The sequence below is a fragment of the Leguminivora glycinivorella genome, chromosome 18 (genome assembly GCF_023078275.1).
Source record: "Leguminivora glycinivorella isolate SPB_JAAS2020 chromosome 18, LegGlyc_1.1, whole genome shotgun sequence".
NCBI classification, from domain to species: Eukaryota; Metazoa; Arthropoda; class Insecta; order Lepidoptera; family Tortricidae; genus Leguminivora; species Leguminivora glycinivorella.
In genome coordinates, this window is record NC_062988.1 from 18,853,488 (window position 1) to 18,876,291 (window position 22,804).

General features: G+C 39.2%; 1 protein-coding gene across 1 annotated transcript in view; it reads right to left on the minus strand.

The window, feature by feature from the left end:
- LOC125235751 (neurobeachin-like) overlaps nucleotides 1-22,804 on the minus strand; it is a 462,438-nt gene that overhangs the window by 296,343 nt on the left and 143,291 nt on the right. The window contains 14 exon segments of the mRNA XM_048142334.1: nucleotides 1,581-1,676; nucleotides 2,223-2,402; nucleotides 2,867-3,031; nucleotides 3,455-3,600; nucleotides 3,856-5,404; nucleotides 5,988-6,167; nucleotides 6,937-7,001; nucleotides 7,004-7,072; nucleotides 7,728-7,927; nucleotides 9,426-9,529; nucleotides 11,179-11,265; nucleotides 11,592-11,734; nucleotides 12,517-12,739; nucleotides 19,689-19,902. Coding sequence (XP_047998291.1) covers nucleotides 1,581-1,676; nucleotides 2,223-2,402; nucleotides 2,867-3,031; nucleotides 3,455-3,600; nucleotides 3,856-5,404; nucleotides 5,988-6,167; nucleotides 6,937-7,001; nucleotides 7,004-7,072; nucleotides 7,728-7,927; nucleotides 9,426-9,529; nucleotides 11,179-11,265; nucleotides 11,592-11,734; nucleotides 12,517-12,739; nucleotides 19,689-19,902 — 3,421 coding nt within the window.

Consider the following 22,804-nt stretch of genomic DNA (forward strand, 5'->3'; position numbering starts at 1 on the left):
TCAAAGGTTACTTTTTCATAACTAGTAACAATATTAATTTCATAACCAGTAAGAATTCTAAGAATGATTTTGTCTTAGAAACACCAACTCGCTGAACTGAATAGGTTTTTATACAAATTAATGAGATCGAGGCAAAAATGGGACAAAACAGGTGTTGATGATGCTACAGACGTCAATTCTAATGACAAACAAAAAACAGAAAAAATAGATACTCGTATGTCATGCCATGAAGAAGTCTAAATTGTGTCTCGAAACAATGATGTTTTTAATAAGCATAGATAGATGATAGGACAGAATTAGAAATCTTATAATACCATGCACAGTGCAGCGTGTGTTGTGTCCATTGCAACAACAATTTGACGCACTTATCTGTATCATATTTTAAAGCTTGTGCAAGGTGATAAGCAATATCCATGTTGTAAAGTCGTAAGATATATGAGAGCGCCCGAAGTGCTCAAAATATCTAAACACGTACCCTAAGGCTGTTTTCACATTATCCGATCCGATATCGGATGTCGGAAGGATTTCGATTTTCGTTTGAGCGCCTGTAAGTTAAGTATGGGCAAAGACATATATAACTCCGTATAGACAGATAAAGTCTAAGAACAAAACGTACCTCAGTACCATACAAAAAAAGGTACGGTGGCCAAGATGGCGTTACACCTTTGGGGTACGCTCAGCTAGATGGCGCTAATATTAATATTTGACATTTTAACACATATCAAGCTAAGAATATGGGCCAAATTGTCAAAACGGAGGTTCAAAAGTTTTAAGCCTGTGTCAAGAGATGGCAGTCTATGCACTGTGATTACACATTTTACTTCGACAGTAACTCTCTATAATACTCTATCCTTTTTGGTATGGGATATCGGTCCTACATCCGGTATCGGATCGGATAATGTGAAAACGCAGTAACGCCTTAGCAATACGCGTTCAGATTCATGAGCACGTTTGACGCTTAGATATATCTGATGGCGCCTGTATTTAAAAAAAATGCTCGAAAGACCCCCCACCGTTTAATTTGGCCCAAAAATCTATTAGTCAACCCCAAATTTATTGCCTTGGTGTTTACCCCCCAGCGTTATCCAAAATTAGGCCGAAAGAAATCAATTAGTGAAACCAAATCTACCAGGCTGTCATGAAACTGTAGGAGTTTAACGCTCAAGAGTTTTCGGCTTTCGGCCATGACAGTCTTTGAGCCGCGTTCTGATTGGCGGGAAAAGCAGGTAGTTTCGTCGATCTACCCTTGTGAGTGTGAAAAGTATTGGTGATCTGCTTTTCTAAAACTTTAGAACTGTATTTTTTATAATAAACACAGCTTTATGTATCATCTGATAGTGCCAAAATGGACATTGTCACTCGAAAAAATGTCATTTCTGATAGAATTAAGTGTACTATTGAAAATAATTCAGAACATATCCCTGTGAGCGCTGCGAGAGATGTGACTCAGTAAACGTTTTATACTTTAGTGAAGTTATGGCCACAATCCAAACATTTTTAGAGTAAACCCGCCCTAGTATGCAACCTCAACCTCAACAAAAACCCTTGTGAGAGTGATAAGACTGTTGTCAGTATATTACCTTGGGCGAAGAGTCGCCTTGCCGCGCGGCGCGAGCGGCCGCGTACCGCTGCCGCTCCTTGCACTCGAGACAATTGCGCACCGCACACGTGCACACCTACACACACCCACGACGGTCTAGTATCGCTAGGCTAGCTATACGATCAACTAGAAGTGAGGGGAATGCCAAAATCTACAACTAATTGAGTAGACAAATCTCGTAGATAGGTAATCTCTAGTAGTAGTAGGAAATCTCTAGGAAAAAAATTTGAACACTTGCAATAAATTTGAACGATCGATCAAGATTGCAATCGCAAATCGCGTGAAATTATCAGAGAACTATGCGATATGAAATAATACAAAAGGGTTGTGATTTTGGCATTCAAAGAAAGTTTCAAACGAAATCTAATAAAATAAACATTTGAAGTATATAGTGTACTACGATAACTTGCTCTAGAATTCTATTAATATACTATTAACTCGACTATTTACAAGAGAAGTAGGTTCTTTCTAAACTATCATTCTTTCTTTAAGAGAGGGAAAATCTTAAATAAAATACTTGTCAGCTGTGCCCTATGAAATCAAAATATGTCATTTACTCATTAAAATATCAAAAATTCAATATCAAAGTAGTAGGGTCGCAGAGCTAACAAGGAGTTCTCACCAGTCTAAGGCACTGGCGGAGGATTCCCCCGCTGGACATGTTCTTTTCGGCTTCTAGTTCGGCGAAGTTGAGAGCGCTGGCGAAGATGAGGACATCAGCCATGCTGACTAGTCGCTGTAGGAAGGTCACTGCCACTTCTACCGGCATGCCTTGTGTGGGTTCAATCACGTCGAGTTCATTCTGTGGGTAATAGTTATAACAAATTACATATTTGTCATACATTTCATTGACACACAGTGGTAGTTCATATTTGAAGCTTTTTTTGGAATAAAAAAAAATGGTTTTCATTGCAATTAAGTTATTTGTCATTAGCTTAATTGCTGCAGCTATTATAAATACGTAGTCACGTCTCATTATTACACTAAATAAAATAGGTCCATAATAGGAGCCCTGTGTAACACCACAAAAACTATAAATGAATTAGAAATAAAAAGTCCAAAACCACTAGAAATTGGCATCAATTACATTTCCACGAGGTTATCCAGCGCAATAGAACCCTTTTTATCATGCCTGACTCACATTTTGACAAGGATAACAATGCTACGCATATCAAATGCTTTAGATAAGTTCTTTTATTCGACATTTAGATTCCAACCCTCGTATATGCTTAATTAATTTCGTTTGTTTTCCAGTATATAACTTACGTTAGGAGAAGTAGCGGATGCCAGCAGAGGTAGTAGGCCTCCACAAGCAATGATGAGGTTGTCTGCCAACTGGCTGATCAAATGGACGGTGTTGACCACAAAGATGGCGTTCTCACTGCTGTTCACAAAGTCGATCACTGATTTGGTTGAGTGGCTGCGCCAAACCTGGAATAAAAACCCAATCTTAAGAAAGCAGGTCTACTTTAAGACTCAAGTTTAGTCGAGACACTAGTAATCGTTGAAGATAAGTATCTAAAGAAAACAGAACATCAAAAAGAAACTACTGGTGGATGTAGGACTAAGGAACTCCTGTACCACACTTTGGACAATGGCGATCAATTATATGAAAGAAGTGCGTTCCTACGCACACATAGACATCTAAGCTAGTGTAGGGGAACGCGTACCGTGCTTGTATGAGTGAGATAAGACAGGTCGACTGCTCGCGTTCTTGACAGAGCGGGTGGGCGGCACTTTCAGCGGGGAGCAGGGAGTGACCGTAGTGTACCATAGCACTCTTTAATTATACTGTGCCTGTATGCAGAATAAGTCCGTTTGATTTATAGAAACACCAATAGACATAAACAATACCTGGATATCGGTCTCCAAAGAGAACAGGACATCAGAAAGCAGCCTCTGGTGGATGTAGGACCAGCGGAACTCCGGTATACGGAAGGGCGGTCGCGTCGGTCCTGGTGAGAACATTGGCCGGGAACACTTTGATGGCCGCTTGGTTTCTGAAAACACGGTTTAATGTGATCAACCTTTGTACAAGAAGAATCGTCACTTTTGTTTAACTGTCGGTTAAAAAAGGAATATGATAAGCACAATAAAAGTATGGTAAAGAGAATAATAGAGAGCTTTAGTACGCAGAAAAACGAGCTTATATGGTTGCAAGACTTGCAACCCTTACTAATGAGTAATCGAGGAAATAGAAAATAGAGAAATTTATATATTTACCTACAAAATAATGTCGTAATAAAATATCTTACCAAAGTGATTGGAATCTACTTGAGTGCTCGTAGATGCACTTCTTGGCCTCTTCGGCGACGTTGACGTGTTCGTTCCTTGCGAGGACACACCATCGCTCTTATTGCTATCCTGCTTCATCTCACTATCACCCGGTAAGCTCACTCGTCTCTTGTCCCTTTCGTTCGCTTCACGATTTCTCTCCTCTTCACTTTCTTGTTCCTTCTTATTTACAAGGGAAATGTTTTCACTAATCGTCGAAATTGGTGGGATTTCCGGAGTCTTATGCTCCTCTGGTTCGTTGGTTTCCATTCTTTGGCTTTCGTTTTTCGCATTTTCTTTTGTGACTTCGTCTACTTCTTCTGTTTCTATTCTTTCAACTGGTTCCTTTCGTGGAGAGTCGACTAAGAATTCACCGTCTAAAGGCAGAACGTTTCCTTCGTGTGGATGATCAGAAGGTATCACTCTATGGTGGCTATTATCTTCTTCTTCGACTAGTTCACTCTGTTTCTGTTCACTTCTCGTCACAACAGAAGATAGGATATCTGTGATAACTTCATTAGCGATCATTTCAGCTGTCCGCTTTTCGTCAATAATTTCTTCGATCTCTTGTTCAAAATCTTCTCGGCCATTCGGAGTATTGCCTTCTGAATGCAATCCTCCCGAAATGGCTCCAGAGTCAGTGTCATCGTCAGCTTTTAACCTCACAGTTTCGAGCGCTATCGACAGTACGTCGTTAACAATGTTTATCGCGATGTGTTTAGGATCATCACTGTCAATATCATCAGGAATGATCGAGTCAGTCTTATCTTGTGTTTTCTTAGGGCTAGTCGCTTCACTGGGAGTTAAGTACAATTCGGACGGATCTGATAGTTCAGATTCTCTCTCGTTTAAATTTAAGTGATCGGCGACGCGTTCCGGGCTCGCCGTCTCGCTCACCGATAAACTGGAAGGAATACCTTCGCTTTTATCCGTGTTATCATCTTTAAGTACATTTTCGCCTACGTCTCTCACCGGAATGTAATCTAAGCTGCCCTGTCTGGACAGGGGTTTGTCAGTTTTCTCCGAATCGGCTTCTATCGTTCCCAGACCGGATTCCGAACTCTCTAGAAGAATATTTTCATTAATAATAGACTGCACCGGCTCATTCTCGGGACCGGCCTCGCCGTGTCGGCCTTCCTCGTCCACAGCGTGCTCACTATCTGTACATTTAACACTATCACAACCGTCGACGCAGGGCACTTCGGTATTTTTAATAGGACTATGGGCTTTACACACTTCACTATACACAGGTTCTGTAGTCCGCGTATCTTCTTTATCACTAGTATCTTCTCTGTCGGTACAACTGCAGGCCTCGACTTCTCTCAAGGAGAGGCCTTTGCCGATCTCCGTCTGCGCGGCGTGGTGGCTCCGGTGGACGGGCTCCGGCGCGGCGCCGGGCCGGTCCCAGCCCGAGATGGTGGAGATGGGGCGCTGTTGCCGCTCCGCCGGGTCCGTGATGTTGTCAGCTCGCCGCTGCTCGTAGTGCTCGTACATCTGGGCGAACTGGAGTTTGAACTCTTCGTATGACACCTGGAACATATTACGGAAAGAATGAGTACTCTAGTTTTAAAATTATAAGTTAGTGACATCGACTGATATGACGTATATTTCATCATCAGTTCTCAGATGAGGAGATGTAAGTATCACATCGTGCGCTCGGAGATGGTGTCCACCTCATGTGTTACATTAAAATCTCTAAAAAAATATCTGTGCCGTTGACTCCGGACCCACAAGGCCCAAGTATTGAAAAGAAAATAATACTAACTAACCTTAGAATGCACGATAATGACCGTGTCGAACAGACTGTATACCATGTCCTCCTGTTCCACACCTTCGGACAACGACTGGCGATCAAATATATGAAAGAGGCGCGTTCCCAGCACACGGTCTAAGCTCGTGTAGGTGAACGCGTACCAGCTTGTATGAGTGAAATATGACAGGTCGACTGGTCGCGTTTTTGACAGGCGGTTACTGTGAGGTAACCGAGAGGGGGTGGGCGACATTTTCAGTGGGGAGCGGGAGTGGCCATACTGTACGATAGTACTCCTATTACCTCTATACTGTGCCCGTGGTCCCGAAATATTGAAACGGTGATAATAAATTAATGACTAACCTTAGAATGCACGATAGCCAGCGTGTCCACCCAGACCCTCCACCCGCCATACTCGTGTTTGATGGCGTGGTGCAGCAGCATCCTGAACAGACTGTACACCATGTCGGATATCTTCTGTTCCTCCGCGTTCTTAGGGTGGATATACGCTAAGGCTATTAGCCATTCTTGCCAGACGGACATCTAGAAAAAATGTTTATTTTAGGAAAAATGCACATTTAATTTATACTTAAATACAAAATCCTTACCAAACTTAGCAGTAATAGGCTAGTTTCCTACTAGTCAAATCAGCTTCTTTTTATGAACTGTCAAAACGATTTGCTAATATGAAATTACTATGAAATAGTGAGGAGTGACGTCACGGACAATTCATTTACTTTATATCTTTCTCTTTGACTTATTAAATATAAATCATGTTTAAACATAACTATCGTCCATATTTTTCTTCTAATTAGGGTGTGCTTTATTTCGTGCACTGTATAAAGTATTTTATTATAAGTATAGGAAACTAGCCTATTATAATATTCCTGATATTTAATCAGTGTGTTTTCTATTTTTAATATATGTGGTGTTCTTTGTCTAAACAGTACTAGTTCCTTGCTCATTAATTTGCATTATATCAGAATTTGTGCTGATATTTTATAAAAGAACTGGACCCTTGGACTTAGACTGGACAACTGAGAAGTTCTAGGTATCAAGCTACAAATGTAGTTTTAACGACCGGTATGGCTTAGTCACTGTCTCTTAAGCTGAACTTACCGAAATCTTCTTCTTCTTCTTCAACCTAGCGTTTTCCCGGCCTAGCGCCAGGGTCCGCTTTCCTGCTCAGTCTTCTCCACTTTGCCTGGTCTTCGGTATTCTCAGGTGTGAGATTGTTCACTTGTATGTTCACTGTCACGGAGTCCAATCAGCGCTTCTTAGGATTACCAAAATATTGATACATTTTATTTACCTGAAGGACGGTTCTGCGGTTCTCCCGGTTGTTGCTGCAGAGTAGCGTCATGTCGGAGAGGAAAGCTTCTTCACTTCGAGCAGCTGTTCCGTCTGCTTGGACTGGCGGATGAGAGTGGCGACCACTTTTAGGATCACTGTGGAAGAAAGTTGAAGGTAAGTTAAGATAAATTTAAAACATTTTTTTCGCAAAATTCATTTTTGGCACCAGCTTTTATCGCCGACCGTACTTTTTTTCAACAGTCATTTACTGTTCTTCGAGACGTTTCTAAAAACCCCTTACGCGACGGGTATTTATACGACTTACAGAGTTCCTATGGCCACCTTTCTGCTCCATCATCAGATCAGCTCCGTGATACCATAATATTGCATTGTCACGTGATTTACATATGTGTGCAAAATTTCAGCTCAATCAAGTGTACAGTATTTGCAGCTCATACAGGGCGTTGTACGCTGGTAAGGTTAGCGAATCACCTCAAGACTAGTAAAACGGCTGTTTTTGAGTAACTAGACAAATTACAAGGATTCTCGAGCATCTGCTTACCGAATGTTCAGTCAAGAGCTCGTAATAGAGGGCGTTATACGCTTAGCGTTAAATCTAAAGGCCAGCTGTAAAAAAACAGTTATTTAAGACTTTTAAGAGTAGGTAACTAGACAACTTACTAGGATTCTTGAGCATCTGCTGACCGCATACGTTCAGTCAAGAGCTCATAGAGGGCGTTGTACGCTTAGCGTTAAATCTAAAGGTTAGCTGTAAATGTTTGTGTAAGAGTAGGTAACTAGTCAACTTACTAGGATTCTCGAGTCTAAAATGCGGCTGTGGCTCCGGATGACTCGTGTACAGAATTTGCTGACCAACATGTTCCGTCAGCAGTTCATAGAGGGCGTTGTACGCAGGTAAGGCTAGCGCCTCACCGCCCGAGCCGCCGCCGGCGAGCCGCGTAGCGAGAAGCGTGTACAGGTTGTGTGGCGACATTACGTCGTATTTTCGTCTGAAAAAGAAGAACATTTATTTTAACCTAGATTTTTTTCTTTAAATGTGTCCGGCAACTGTCAAATCAAAGGTGAATAGGCATCTTCTGTGAGGGCGAGCTTCATCGTACCTAGGCCATATAGATCTTCCCCTCGTTCTACGGGCTGAACGTGAATTTTAAAAATTATGGTTACTGTTTAGGTATTTAGCGAATCGTGAAATTTAGGTTTAAGATCATTTAATCTCATAAGAATTACATACAATTCACTTAACGAGATTAATACACAACAATATATAAATTTAGTTTAGACTCATAACCTGGAACTCGAACATTTTACCAAAAAAATGCCAAAGCATTATTTGTGCTAACATTGTAATTAATGGCACAATGGAATTCAATTAAAAGTGGCAACTTTCAGATCGCCTTGCCAGCTGCAGCCAAATTTGGCACCGTCATCTAAGCTACTTTTGAAAATTTGTCTCAGAAAAGCTTGAACTCACTTGTATTTAAGAGTTTTGAATGATTCGCGGTTATTTTCATTAGACTTATATTGACCGGGATATAGACCGTGATTACCTTTTTGATTTTTATCGAGCTCCCGATATTTCGACGCAGTTACATGCATCATGATCACGGAAAGCTATAAAGGCGGGTGGAAGTTGTGTAGACAGCTCGGTAAAAAACAAAAAAGGTAATCACGGTCTATATCCCGGTAATATAAGTCACTTGTGTTTGTTGTGAAGAAATATTACAATTTAAGGTTGTTTAGAAAGTAAGCACATCTTGCCATTAAACGTAAAAGTTTGGCAAGTTTTTAATGTAACAAAATTTAGTTTAAGTAAGTTGTTTTTTTTTTCAAAATATATTTAAAACAAGAAGTTAAATGAAAATGAAATGAAATGAAAATGAAAATGAAAATGAAAATGAAAATGAAAATGAAAATGAAAATGAAAATGAAAATGAAATGAAAATGAAATGAAAATGAAATGAAAATGAAATGAAATGAAAATGAAATATTTATTTTTCAAGTAGACATATTACAATGCGCATATGAACGTCAAATAAAGCTACGCCGGCTCTAACCCTACGCCTCAGCCTCGAGAAGATTTCAGTCCCCCCTCAGTTGGGAGGGGGTATCCACTATGGGACCGGCAAGAAACTCGGCGGGCAACTTCTTTTCAAAACATTACATCTTATAATTAACATGCATTCAATAACAAGATACAATTTAACATGCAAAAGTATTCATCAAAGAATATGAACAGACTAGGTACTCTATGGAAATTAATTTCAACAAATTATATTATTGCTTAATAATACGTCGTTCTTCTTCAGAGAAAACATATCAAATTGTCACAGAAGAAAAAGATAATATGAATCTCAATGTCATTAAATATGTAATTTACACAACATAAAATAATAAATATTTGATGTGCTTTCTTATCTGAACTGTGTCCTCTACTGTCTTAATCATGTGTGTTTCACTGTTCCCGTTGAGAAAGTAGTTAAAACTTACTTGTGTGTGCTTCTGCTGAGAAAGAAGCCGAGTAGTTTGAGGGCCTGCAGCCTGATTAATTGACTCTCTGACGACAACAGCTTGAAGATAGTCCGCACTCCGCCCTGTAAGTTAGGTCAGTTTATTATCACGCTGGGTACTTAGTACTTACATACAATCAGCTCCATATCGCATGATCATGAAAATGTCATTAATTCACCAACAAACTGACGTAGATAGATAGATATAGAATATTGGTAGGCAGGTAATGACTAACGTCTAAAACTAATATTACATATTACGAGTATAAATAAGGGGGTAGAAACGGACGGGGATAGAAATTCTCCCAATCGGGCGATTCCAGCAAAAAGATTCGGGTTGGTACAACATGACAGCCCTTTGCATGTTCTACTAAAGATTAGATAATTACATGATTTTTGATAACCCTAAATAGTCGAAAGGGATGGAAAGGACAACACGATTCAACCCTGAACTGCTGTCAAACTTCGGTTTTGTAGGAAGTGTCCTTTCTGTAAGTATTTACGTACCATTATTTACTAGCTTTTGCCCGCGGCTTCACTCGCGCTAGAAAGGGACAAAAAGAAGCCTATGTCACTCTCCATCCCTTCAGCTATCTCCACTTAAAAAATCACGTCAATTCGTTGCTCCGTTTTGCCGTGACAAACAAACAGACACACACACTTTCCCATTTATAATATTAGTATGGATTCTGTGGTATAGAAAAAGCTATGCGAGGCAAAATTGGCAAAACGACCCAAATATCAAACAATTAAAAAGCAATTTGCTAAAAAATCATCAAATCACAATGCCAGCTAATAAAACAAAATGACTTTTAATTGTTTAATATTTCAAAAGCTTCTCCCCATAAAAAGTTAGTAAACATCTGTAACTCTGTACTGACGGCCTCACTGCCTGTTAGAGGAAATGTTCGGACGCAATTATAAACAACTTGCTAACTTCATTTCGTTATTTGTAAATTGGAGTTAAATTGACTTCTCTCGACTTAGACACTAGCAAGCTAGTATGCGGTGGGACCAGCTAACTATAAGCTATCGGCTATAAAAACGAACAAAAGATAATGACTCCCGTGTAAATAAAAGAGACACGGCGATGTTTATAGTTACTCGCCCGGCGGTGAGCTATCAATATCACCGTGTCTCTTTTATTTGCACGGAAGTGCTTTTTGTTCGCTTTTATGTATAGCCGATAGCTCACAGCTTACTAGCTCGCGGTGAGACCAGTGCCTTATGAAAACAAATGTATATTTCTGTTCGACTTAGATTATAAAAATGGAAAAAATACTGCTTTGGGTGAGTTTTTAACTCAATGTTTCTAGATCACTATTCCAGTAGGCCTAACACATGATTGCCGCGAGAGTATGTCGCCGCGAGATAAATGACACGTCTTCTTCTAACTGTATTAATGGCATAAGGACGGGTAGTCTATCTCGCGGCGACATACTCTCGCGGCAATCATGTGCTAACCCTGCAGTGCTCTGCTATTTGAACCACTAGGATCTCATAAATGCCAACGAATTTTTCCACTTTATGTAGATCTTGAATTAGTCGCCCAGTATCGTGAAAAGTGGAAGATTCTTCTGAGATCCCTAAATATGTCCCTAATGAGGGATAACATGATCACATCTGATCATCCTCATCATGTACCTCTTGAGGACCGCAGACGTTTCTGCTTGCTAAAAATTGGTCTTCTGTTGCTACAAAAAGTGGGGCTTTCGGAAATTATCTGTACTTACTTTTGCGTCGAAAGCGGGCACCATGGAGCTGGGATGTTCAGACATCAGCGAAATTAGCATCTGCAGAACATCGTGTAGATTTTCATCCTGGAAAATAATAATGTATATGATTAGTATAAATACAAAAGTATGTCATGTCAGGCATTTATTACTTACCTAACCAAGAACAAACGGGCCTCCGTTTTTGCCCAGAACGTGCATGTTGTGGAATGAGCTACCTTATATGAGGTGTTTCCCTTGCGCTATGACATGAGGTTCTTCAAGAAACAGGTATTTAGGGCTCTCAAAGGTGGGCAACGCATAAGCGGCTCCCCTGATGTTGCTTATGTCCATGGGCGGAGATGACTGCTTCTCACCAGGCAGCTTCTCGTTTGCTGACTATATCATTTAAAAATTGAAGACCAGAAACTTACCTCATGCATGGTAGTAAGGTAGTTCAAGATAGACTGTAGTTCGTCCTCTTTCACACCGTTTCCGATCATGATGAGTTGCTTCAGGAACAGTAGGATGTATGCCCGGATCGTGAGGATGTCTTTATGTGCTGGCCGGGGACCGTCTGAAAAGTAAGTAAGTAAGTAAGTAAATATTCTTTATTGCACCATTTTACATGTTATAAATATACAGAATGTTGAATGTTGAAGTAATAAAAGTATTATTAGACCTTTTTTTGACAAATATTTTAAATTTGTATAATTTTTTTATATTATTTATTTATTTATTGAAAATCAAGAGGTACAACATAATGACTATGCTATGCTCCACAAAACTTGGTTAGTTTGACTGAGGAGTCGTTTCAGTCTCTTTTTACACATTGCTAGGGCCCTCGCTGTCTTCATTTTGTCGGCTCTTAAAATTTGTTCCAATGGTTGCCGCATTGTCATTTGACATTTCGTAAGATTACGTGAACCTATTTATGACAATCAGCACTCTATTTATGCCCCTTGCCAATAGAAACAAAAAGAATCAAACTATAAACTTAAATAAATGTTTATTACGAAAGAAAAGACATCGAGAGCCTAGGGCTGAAATTAAACGCGTATCTGCATCCGTGACAGACCTAGACTGAACAGTTAGTGAAAATGTAAAAGACAGAATTATCATTATTCTAAATTAAACAAGTACTTAACCATCACAAGTTCACTTGACTTCTAATAGAACACTGAAAGATAAAAGCTCTTTGACGAGACTTTAAACGTAACATAAAATTAGTTTACAAAGGTAAATTAAATAAAAACTTCTCGACGCGAAAAGGAACGAAGTTTATGCAAAATTTAAATAGAGAACTTTCCAAATATTTACTTATCAATATTAGCATTCACTCAACAACAAAGAACTTGCCTAATCCTTTGGGCGTGATGCCGCTCTTCGCCCTCGGATTAACCACCCAGTAGTAGAACTTGAGCGTGTGTACGGTCTGCAGCACCGTGCTGACGCGCCGCACGCTGCCGTAGATGTGAGCGTCAGCAAGGAAGTCCGTGGCCAGGTAGCAGTACAGCCTCGCCTGCACCGCCGCCGGTGTGTGCACCCACAGCGCAGGGTTAAACAGCACGTGGTCCAGCAACTGCCAAGTCAGGAAAGATTGGCAGAAAGACTGCGATTAGCATTGACTTTACACTGTCCGATGGTTGATAGCATTGCTCTCTTGCTTTATCTAACATTTTAAGAAGTACTCAAGAAGATCACAGGAGTTTAGGGAAAGCTACGACAACAATCTCACTGTTGAGTATCTCGGATATGTCTTGCGTGTTTCTTGATATGGCAATAAGAGTATAGTATGAATTTTCTGAGATGGTTTTTGGCTTTTGCCGTAGTCTGTTAAACAAAAGCCTTTGTTTCTATTATTCACGGCGGCAAGCTCCCGTTTAAAAACGGCACGCGCTAAAGTCTCAGTGTAGTTAAAAAGCAACTATTATGATAGAAATAAGGTTGAAATTTATGAAACAGTTCGCAGTATGCAGGTAACTTTTTCGAAGATGACAAAATGTGTTATCTCTGAAAGGGCTTTTTATGGATTTGAACCTTATTACTATCATGATAGTTACTTTTTAACTACACTGAGGCTTTAGCACGTGCCGTTTAAACGGGAGCTAGCCGCCGTGAATAATAGAATCAAAGACAATTAATTTATAAATTTAAATAGATATCATACACGAAAGAAAAAACGACAAGGCCCACTGGCGGCCGAGCCGGGAATCGAACCCGGGTCTTCAGCTTACGCGGCTAACGTCTTCACCACTAGACCACCCGCCCGCCGTGGTACCCGACGAAATTTCTCTAGTGTATGTTATCTCTGATAAGGCTAGGCGCCTTTTGACCAACTCTAAGGGCGAGCAATTAGTGCTTGCACCTCCTATACGAATCCTTTGCAGGATTACGATATAGCGAGAGAGATGGTGCTGCCATCTATACAACTAGGGAACAAATCAAATTATTTTATTGAATATTTTTTGATTTGTTCTTTTTTCAAGTAGTCACACTACTATATATAAATTATAAATTTAAATAGATATCATACACGAAAGAAAAAACGACAAGGCCCACTGGCGGCCGAGCCGGGAATCGAACCCGGGTCTTCAGCTTACGCGGCTAACGTCTTCACCACTAGACCACCCGCCCGCCGTGGTACCCGACGAAATTTCTCTAGTGTATGTTATCTCTGATAAGGCTAGGCGCCTTTTGACCAACTCTAAGGGCGAGCAATTAGTGCTTGCACCTCCTATACGAATCCTTTGCAGGATTACGATATAGCGAGAGAGATGGTGCTGCCATCTATACAACTAGGGAACAAATCAAATTATTTTATTGAATATTTTTTGATTTGTTCTTTTTTCAAGTAGTCACACTACTATATATAAATTATAAATTTAAATAGACCACCATCACCAGCACCATCTCTCTCGCTATATCGTAATCCTGCAAAGGATTCGTATAGGAGGTGCAAGCACTAATTGCTCGCCCTTAGAGTTGGTCAAAAGGCGCCTAGCCTTATCAGAGATAACATACACTAGAGAAATTTCGTCGGGTACCACGGCGGGCGGGTGGTCTAGTGGTGAAGACGTTAGCCGCGTAAGCTGAAGACCCGGGTTCGATTCCCGGCTCGGCCGCCAGTGGGCCTTGTCGTTTTTTCTTTCGTGTATGATATCTATTTAAATTTATAATTTATATATAGTAGTGTGACTACTTGAAAAAAGAACAAATCAAAAAATATTCAATAAAATAATTTGATTTGTTCCCTAGTTGTATAGATGGCAGCACCATCTCTCTCGCTATATCGTAATCCTGCAAAGGATTCGTATAGGAGGTGCAAGCACTAATTGCTCGCCCTTAGAGTTGGTCAAAAGGCGCCTAGCCTTATCAGAGATAACATACACTAGAGAAATTTCGTCGGGTACCACGGCGGGCGGGTGGTCTAGTGGTGAAGACGTTAGCCGCGTAAGCTGAAGACCCGGGTTCGATTCCCGGCTCGGCCGCCAGTGGGCCTTGTCGTTTTTTCTTTCGTGTATGATATCTATTTAAATTTATAATTTATATATAGTAGTGTGACTACTTGAAAAAAGAACAAATCAAAAAATATTCAATAAAATAATTTGATTTGTTCCCTAGTTGACAATTAATTTGTTTAACAGATTACGGCAAAAGCCAAAAAACCATCTCAGAAAATTCATAGTATGGTTTAGGGAATAAGAGCCCCGGTGCAATCCACTACACAATGAGGTGGGTGAACCGGACCTTTATACAGTCTTTGTAATAATTTGCATGCTGTTTTCAACTTTATCTTTGAAGAAAAAAACAGTAGGTATACATAATTTGTGTGACTGTCTAAGTGAAAAGCTAAGTGTCTGAGAATTCCAGGTGTTCGGTGTTGAAATAAACATTTGTGGAGTGTGGGGGAGCTAATTTCTCAGTGAATTCACAAACCTCACTCTAATGTAAATTCATGAAGTAAATTTCAATAACATCAGAGTTTAGAGCGAATTATATTAAAGTTTGTGAATTATCAATCAGTTTATATTAAACGAACTTCGCTCATTGCGAATATCTGAATTATTCAGTAGGCCAATTTCCAAAATGAGGTGTAATACTACTCTTGGGACTAAATATGCATAAAATTATCTGTGGCTTTGTAGTAAGACTCATTTTAATAAACAAATTATATGATGAAATTGTTATACAATAAGTCAATCAGCTTCTTTAGCTTGATGAAAGCTAACAATCAAGAGCAATGAAAATAACTAAGTCGCTTTATATAATTTCAATCTTTTCTCGGTCCTATCGAGAGTATTTGCTTGAAACTCGATTCAATTGTAAAAGTCTTGATGGAAAAATCATTTTACAATCACGAGATTGTTCCAGGCAAGTGCTTAAAAGTACTTCTGTACTAAGATATTTTATATCTTTGTGTATTTATTCAGTCAGCAATAACTAAATCAAACAAATGACAATATTGGCAAATATTTGCCCATCTTTGGCTATTAATATTGTATTTTTTTTGACATTTGATTTTTCCTAGAAATATTCTTATATATAATTACATATACCTAATTATATATTTTTTGTTTAACGATTATTTTTGCTTATATGAAATTGTATATTATATACTCAATATTATTATGAACAATAATTACAACAATAAATTGCTGTGATAATTTGATAATTAGGTTAGATTAAGATCATAATATATATGTAATGAACTATTAATATAATAGCTTGTAATTACTTATAGGCCTACATGAATAAAGATATTTTGAATTGAATTGAATCACTATTTGATATTGATTATCACCAGAGATGTTCAAAAACTGTCTCTTATCACAGTTATCACTGAAGCAATCTTTACGCATATCCCTAACTGATTTGGGTACTAGAAGACAAAAACCTAAGAAGTTCGTTTAACCTATTATAAAATAAAAAAGTGGGAGTGCAGTATCTGGAGAGTCGTGATCAAGCAAGAGGAGCATGCGCTAACAACCATCGACAAACACGGCATCAGATGTGCAGAATCAATGACACGCAACACACAACTTTATAAAAGAAAACAACTTTTTTAACACTCGGTATAGGGACATGCTTAAAACAAAATCCCACGACCAGATCAAGAAGGCTCGTCGTGGTGTGGGTACTCAGATCCATGATCGGGAGCAAAATATGAGTGCTCGTCACCCAAATACCGGGGTTCGAACCCCGGACGATTGACTTCACAGGCCTACCAGATTAGCAAGACCAGTGGTCACATTACCGACTGATAGTCTTTGCCGGATGAGAGGCCTCTTTCATGTGCTCAAAAATCTAATAATATTTCTATAGATTTGAAAAAGTTGTAAGTTGCGTTTCATTGCATTAAGAAGACAAAATATAAAGGTAGAGACAAAAGGTGTATAAACATTTACAAATCCATAAACAATAATTCACTTAATGCTAATTCTTAAATCTAATCAGAATCCAAATTAAACATGTAAAATCGGGTAACTCACGTAAAATTGTCGAAGGTTGCTCGACGTGTTTCGCACCGTAACGAGGAGCATTTTCATCATCAGTATCGCGCGTGCTGAATGAAAGTGCTCCTCGTTACGGAGCGAAACATGTCGAGCGACCTTCGACAATTTTACGTGAGTAACCCGATTTTACATGTTTAATATGTCACTGTCTCACGGTAGTTTTATTATTAGAATCCAAATTGTATCCAGTACTTAAAGAGTCTTAAGACTAAACAGGCATTAGTTTTTTTTAATTATAAAGTTCGCAAATCGTACGTTTCCCCAGTTCACCCTCTTCTTACATACACACGAGCATGATGTTGCGTATGCTTTAATTAAATTAATATAAAAATGGATATGTATTTCCAATTCCGTTTATTTTTACACGAAGAATATTCACAGCATATTTATTTGTCAATCGCAATTTTGTAATAATTTCATTTATAAACCAGATTCATAAACATTAATAAAACATATCAAACATTTCGATTTCACGCTCAAATAACCGAGTTTTTCACAACACAATAAATGATTGATTCCATCTAAATATTCGTACGTAATTAATAAATGGATTGACCACTACCCTAACCATGGGTACCTGCAGTAAACAAGTAAACTCACTCCTGTTTTACTCGCACCAAAACCCGCATCAAGTAGAAATAGTAGAATCCAAACTGAGATTTCATCGCCCCATATGACGCCACCATAACCGACTGCTGTCGGTCAAATATATATAATACCTGGGCGTTTCCCGTGACCTGAGACTAAGTTAGATCGAATTTTCACCCCGAAAACCCAAGAACGTTATGCGGGTGGATAACAAAATTCAGCGAAATCGTTAGAGCTGTAACTGAAATAAATAGACATACAAGAATTGCTCGTTCAAATGTATTAGATAGATTTATTCGGATTTTATTCTAGCTTGGCAACATTCTGTAGGTACAACATTGCAGTAGGTAGCGCCAGTGTGCCACCTCTTTCAATATTTTCTCATTGTATTTTTACGGAACCGTTCAAACGCGTCGTGTTATTTTAGCCAGCTTCAGTATAATAAACAGTAGCTCCAGTCGAGTGCGGAATATAACTACTAAATAGTTATTTGTTATACAAGGGGGCAAAGTTGTATTTTAACGCCGAGTGTGGAATTGAAAAACGAGCAATCGAAAGGATTCTATAGTTGTAGTTTCCTCGCTACAGTGAGGGGAAAAGTTTTGTGTTACACACGGGTGCAAATGTATTTTACTTCTCGTGTGTTAAAAAACTCGCAAGTTCAGGATTCTATTCTCGAACCACTCGCTTCGTTCGTGGTTCAACTATAGAATCCTTTCACTTGCTCGTTTTTAAATTCCACACTCGGCGTTAAAATACAACTTTGCCCCCTTGTATAACTAATAACTATGATACAAGTATACGAGCTTTTTTTTGATTCACACCGATACGAAATGTCTCACTCGTCACAGCGCGCGAATCGCATCCAATGTGAGCACCGTCATACAAATTGTGCTTCTAGAAAAAGTTCTACAAATATGGTAAGGGCACACATTGTAATGCATGGGCGGTTCCTTTGACGTCCGTTTGTCCACTAATTGATTGCTCTGTTAATCTGATCATTCACGCAAACCATCCAATATATGCACGAGTATTTATTTTGTACATAATTACTGACATTATTACACGCCTTTGGGTATTTATGTAGTTCGGCATTACGTTTTCATTGGATCATGGCTGTTGAATCTCAGTACATATTTGTCTATGAAACGTAGGTACCTATACAGTATAAATGAATTTATATTTTAGTGCAAATACTCCATAAATACGAGTAAGTAGTGACTGTGATTACTGTAGCATATTATTGATAATCTACTGTACTTTTTGAAGATAATTAAAGACGAAAGTACATATATAAATTAACTAGCTTTTGCCCGCGGCTTCGCACTAGAAAGAGACAAAAAGTAGCCTATGTCACCTCTCGATCTCTTCAACTATCTCCACTACAAAAATCACGTCAATTCGTCGCTTCGTTTTGCCGCGAAAGGTGGACAAAAAAACAGACACACACACTTTCCCATTTATAATATTAGTATGGATGTAGTTAAGTAGGCACCCATAGTCACAGCACAATGTTGCGATATTCTAGTTCGATATGAGATTGGACAATTTTCGAGTTAAAAAGCTTTTGATTTACTCAGACAACTACTTCATGTCTTGTTAAAAATTACTCATAATTTTACAACTAAATCGCATTATTTACAACTTTTTTTTATTATTGTAAATGGGCTTACTCTTGGCCACAGACTAGCCAAAGGCAAAGACGTGGATTACGATGGAGTGAGCTCGCCCAGAAGATGCCTGTTCACTCTTGATTTGAAGGTTGCCGGGTTATATAAGCTCGGAAATATATTCATTATTTTACAACTAAATCGAACAAGCGTACCTAAATCAAACTACCCATTCGCTCAGAGTGCTATGTAAGCTAACCTCGTTTATTTTTAAAGGCAATATCCTGCCAGTTTATGGGAACCCTGTTCTTTCTGGCAGTTTGTGAACTGTGATATTATAATGGGCCCATATGGTGCTAATGTGCGTAACCCATATCATAAAGGAATTTGTAAGCTTTGTGTTCTTTGCTAAATAATAATATTTTGTACGTAAAGCCACGGACTGTACGCAAGCGGCTTGTGACTCGTCGAACAGCAAATCAAGTTCATTCATACACTGCTGCCGATCAAATGTATGAGCGGAAAATCAAAGTGCCACTCGCCGCCCCGCCGGTCGCGCGCGTGCAGGCCGCGACCTTACTGTCATTCGGAGTATTCGCAGTGCTTTGACAATTCAAACTGAACTTCTGACTGATATCAACATATATGAAGTAATTCTATAATTTAGTTATCATTCGTACGTGCATTTCAGCCGCACAAAAAAAGTAGGTACGAGCGAAATTCATGAGTTAATGATAACAAAATTATATCAATAGTCAATAATGCGACTATCATGTCAACATGTAAGTTTACACTTACATACAAACCCGCGGCATACCTGTTTCAAGAGCAGATCCGAATTAGGAGAGCAGCAAGTGACAAGATGCTTCGTCAGATGCAGGAAAGATGCCAGTGTCTCCGGCGTGAGGTGGTCGCGGCTGCACCGCTGCAGCATGTGGGAGATGACCAGGAACCCGCGGCACTGGAGCATGTGCTGCTGCACCGTCGCGCACGACTCCACCAGGGAGCACACGAAGCCGAGGAGCTTCGAGCTGTGGGAGGAAAGGTGGGTATTATGTACGTTTGGCTATTTTGCTTTTACATAGGTAACATACATACATACAATCACGCCTATATCCCGTAAAGGGGTATGCAGAGCAACTGAAACTATGCAAGTTTGATAACTCTCCCACTCTTGGCAAATAAGGGGGTGAAAGAAAACATCGTATTTTGCATTTTGTCATTTTCCAATAAGGCCTACCTTACACTTTCACCGCTGCATCGCTGCGCTGAGCGAGTAACTATAAACATCGCCGTGTCTCTTTTATTTACACGGGAGTGCTTATCTTTTGTTCGTTTTTATAGCCGATAGCTCATAGCTTACTAGCTCGCGGTGGGACCAGTGCCTAAAGCTACCTCTATATGTGACAAAACAATAGACAACTAGAAAATTTACGTTAGTACCTAAAGAACATAAATAATTCTTCCACAATTTCCTTTGTATAACAATTTCTAGAAGCGGCTTAGTGCCAGCCAGCTAAGGCAGAAATATATGTTGCTCTAATGTTCACGCCAAGTTTCATATTATTTCAACATATCCTTTAAAATGAGAACATAACTTCTACCTCATGTCGGGTTTTTGGCGACAAGTTGATATTATTTCACTTTGAACAACTAGCTTAGCAATTTCTGCTGCTATTTGTGTTTTAGACATCATGCCAAAAGTCATTATTTAACTTGTATATTATCAATACTCGTAAATCAAAAGACGTGCAGGGTAAATAAGTACCGAGTATAGAGTAGTCACATAACATAATGTAACACAACTCCGTTCCCGTTCACACTCGACTGGGTCCCTGAATAAACTCTTCAAAGGCAATACGGGACAACTTATGCACGGTATCTGTGATGTCAGACTTTGGGCTTCGTTTGATTCTCTTAGAAAATGTTGAATATATGGAAGAAACCTACTTTTAAAAACAGACAAATATTTATCGAATGGACAAAACACAAGTGCATCAGGCAGGCAATTATGGTCGCGCGATAAATGATAAAACATCTGGCCGTCCCTATCGCACTTACTAATAGTGCGATAGGGACGGCCTGATATTTTATCGTCTATCACGCGACCATGCTACCCGTGCAGGACATTGACGTGCACGTATCAGCTTTAAGCTGCCTGTGCATTAGCAAATAATAATAATCCTTATATTTCATTAAAGTCTCAAAAGGGACTTTACGCGTTGGCTTCGGCCCCGCGCACGTCTCCCAAAGGTCCGGAACGCCATTGTGCCGTTATGGGAAAGACATAATAATAAAAACGTTATCAATGCAGTTGAGGCCTTTAAAGGACGGACCCTGACAAATGAAATGATGTTCTAAAAATGTGTAATAAAACCTATAAGGCTAGTTTTACATACTTATTTAGTACCTACATTTTTTTTTTATTTTAAATGGGCTTACTCTTGACCACAGACTAGCCAAAGGATATATACGATGGAGTGAGCCCGCCCAGAAGATGCCTGTTCACTCTTGATTTGAAGGTTGCCGGGTTATATGAGCTCGGAAATATAGCCGCCGTTTTCCTTATGTTACAATTTCTGCTGCTACTGATGACTTCATGTCCAACCAAAGACGTTTTTTTGTGAAAACGATGTGTAGTAGAAGAAGAGGTACTTACAGTCAAATCAAATACATAGTAGTGTTACACAACTACATACGGTAGCCCGTCCACACTCGAGTGAACCCCAGAATAAACTCTTCAAAGGCGATACGGATTAAACTTATGCACGGTATCTGTGATATCAGACTTCGGGCCTCGTTTGATTCGCTAGAAAAGGATCCGAGGCGGAGGATGTTTGGGAAACATGATTAGGATGAAGTTTAGATTTTGCTGGATAGGTTTATTTTCTATTTACGGTTTTTGACACCTACATTAAATGCTTAAGCGACCTTAGCAAATTTTCTGAAATAATTATTTTACTACGGCTAAGTACTTTCTGTGATTAAGAAAATTAGACATAGTATTCGTACCTCGCGTAGAAAGAAACGCTACAAAAACATAAATGATGTCTCAATCTAGTTCTTTAGACTAACAGAACAGAATGTTTGTAGGGTACCTATATCTGGTGTCACGACTAAAGTAGGAGCTCACTCTGTTAATTCATACAATTTATGTGTATTGATATTGTTGTATATTGAAACTAGTAATTAATTAATAAACTATATTTATTCAATTTATGCGCGTTACATGACAACTGTGTATAAAAAAACAATTGCGTTCGATGACAGTTTGACATCGTTCTGGAAAGTCTAGAACCATAGACCCAAGAGAAGAGTTCCGTTTCTCACACTCTCCTCCACTTATTTTAGTAAATTAACTAGTTAAACCAAATTAACAATTCCTCCTACTCAAACTAAACTAACATAAATCTTCTAACTCATTAGAACAGCTTAACATCTGATTTATGTGACGTTTCCACTTAAACCCTTCTACATCTACCACATAGGTAGTTCCTGGTATTGACTCCTCTATAACAAGCCCTTGAACCCACGGCCTGCTGTCCTTCCTGTAGTCTTTAACCATTACTTTCTGACCTATTACAAAGCTGATATCCCTTCTCCCTTGGTCCCTTTTTTCCACTCTCTCCTGCACCACTTCTGACAGAGGAGGAGGGCGCAATAAACTAAATCTATTTCTTACTTCTCGGTTTAACATTAGGCGAGCAGGTGATATTCCTGTAGTGCGTTGTGGTGTACTTCTATAGTCAAACATAAACAGATTGATAGAAGATCGTAAATCTAGTCCACTCTCTTTAATTTTAGTAATAGCGGACTTAAAAGTTTCCACAAATCGTTCAGCTGCACCGTTCGTCGCTGGATGATACGGCAGTGAAAATGTATGCTTAATGTTGCCATTACTACAAAAGTCTTTAAAATTCTGACTGGTGAATG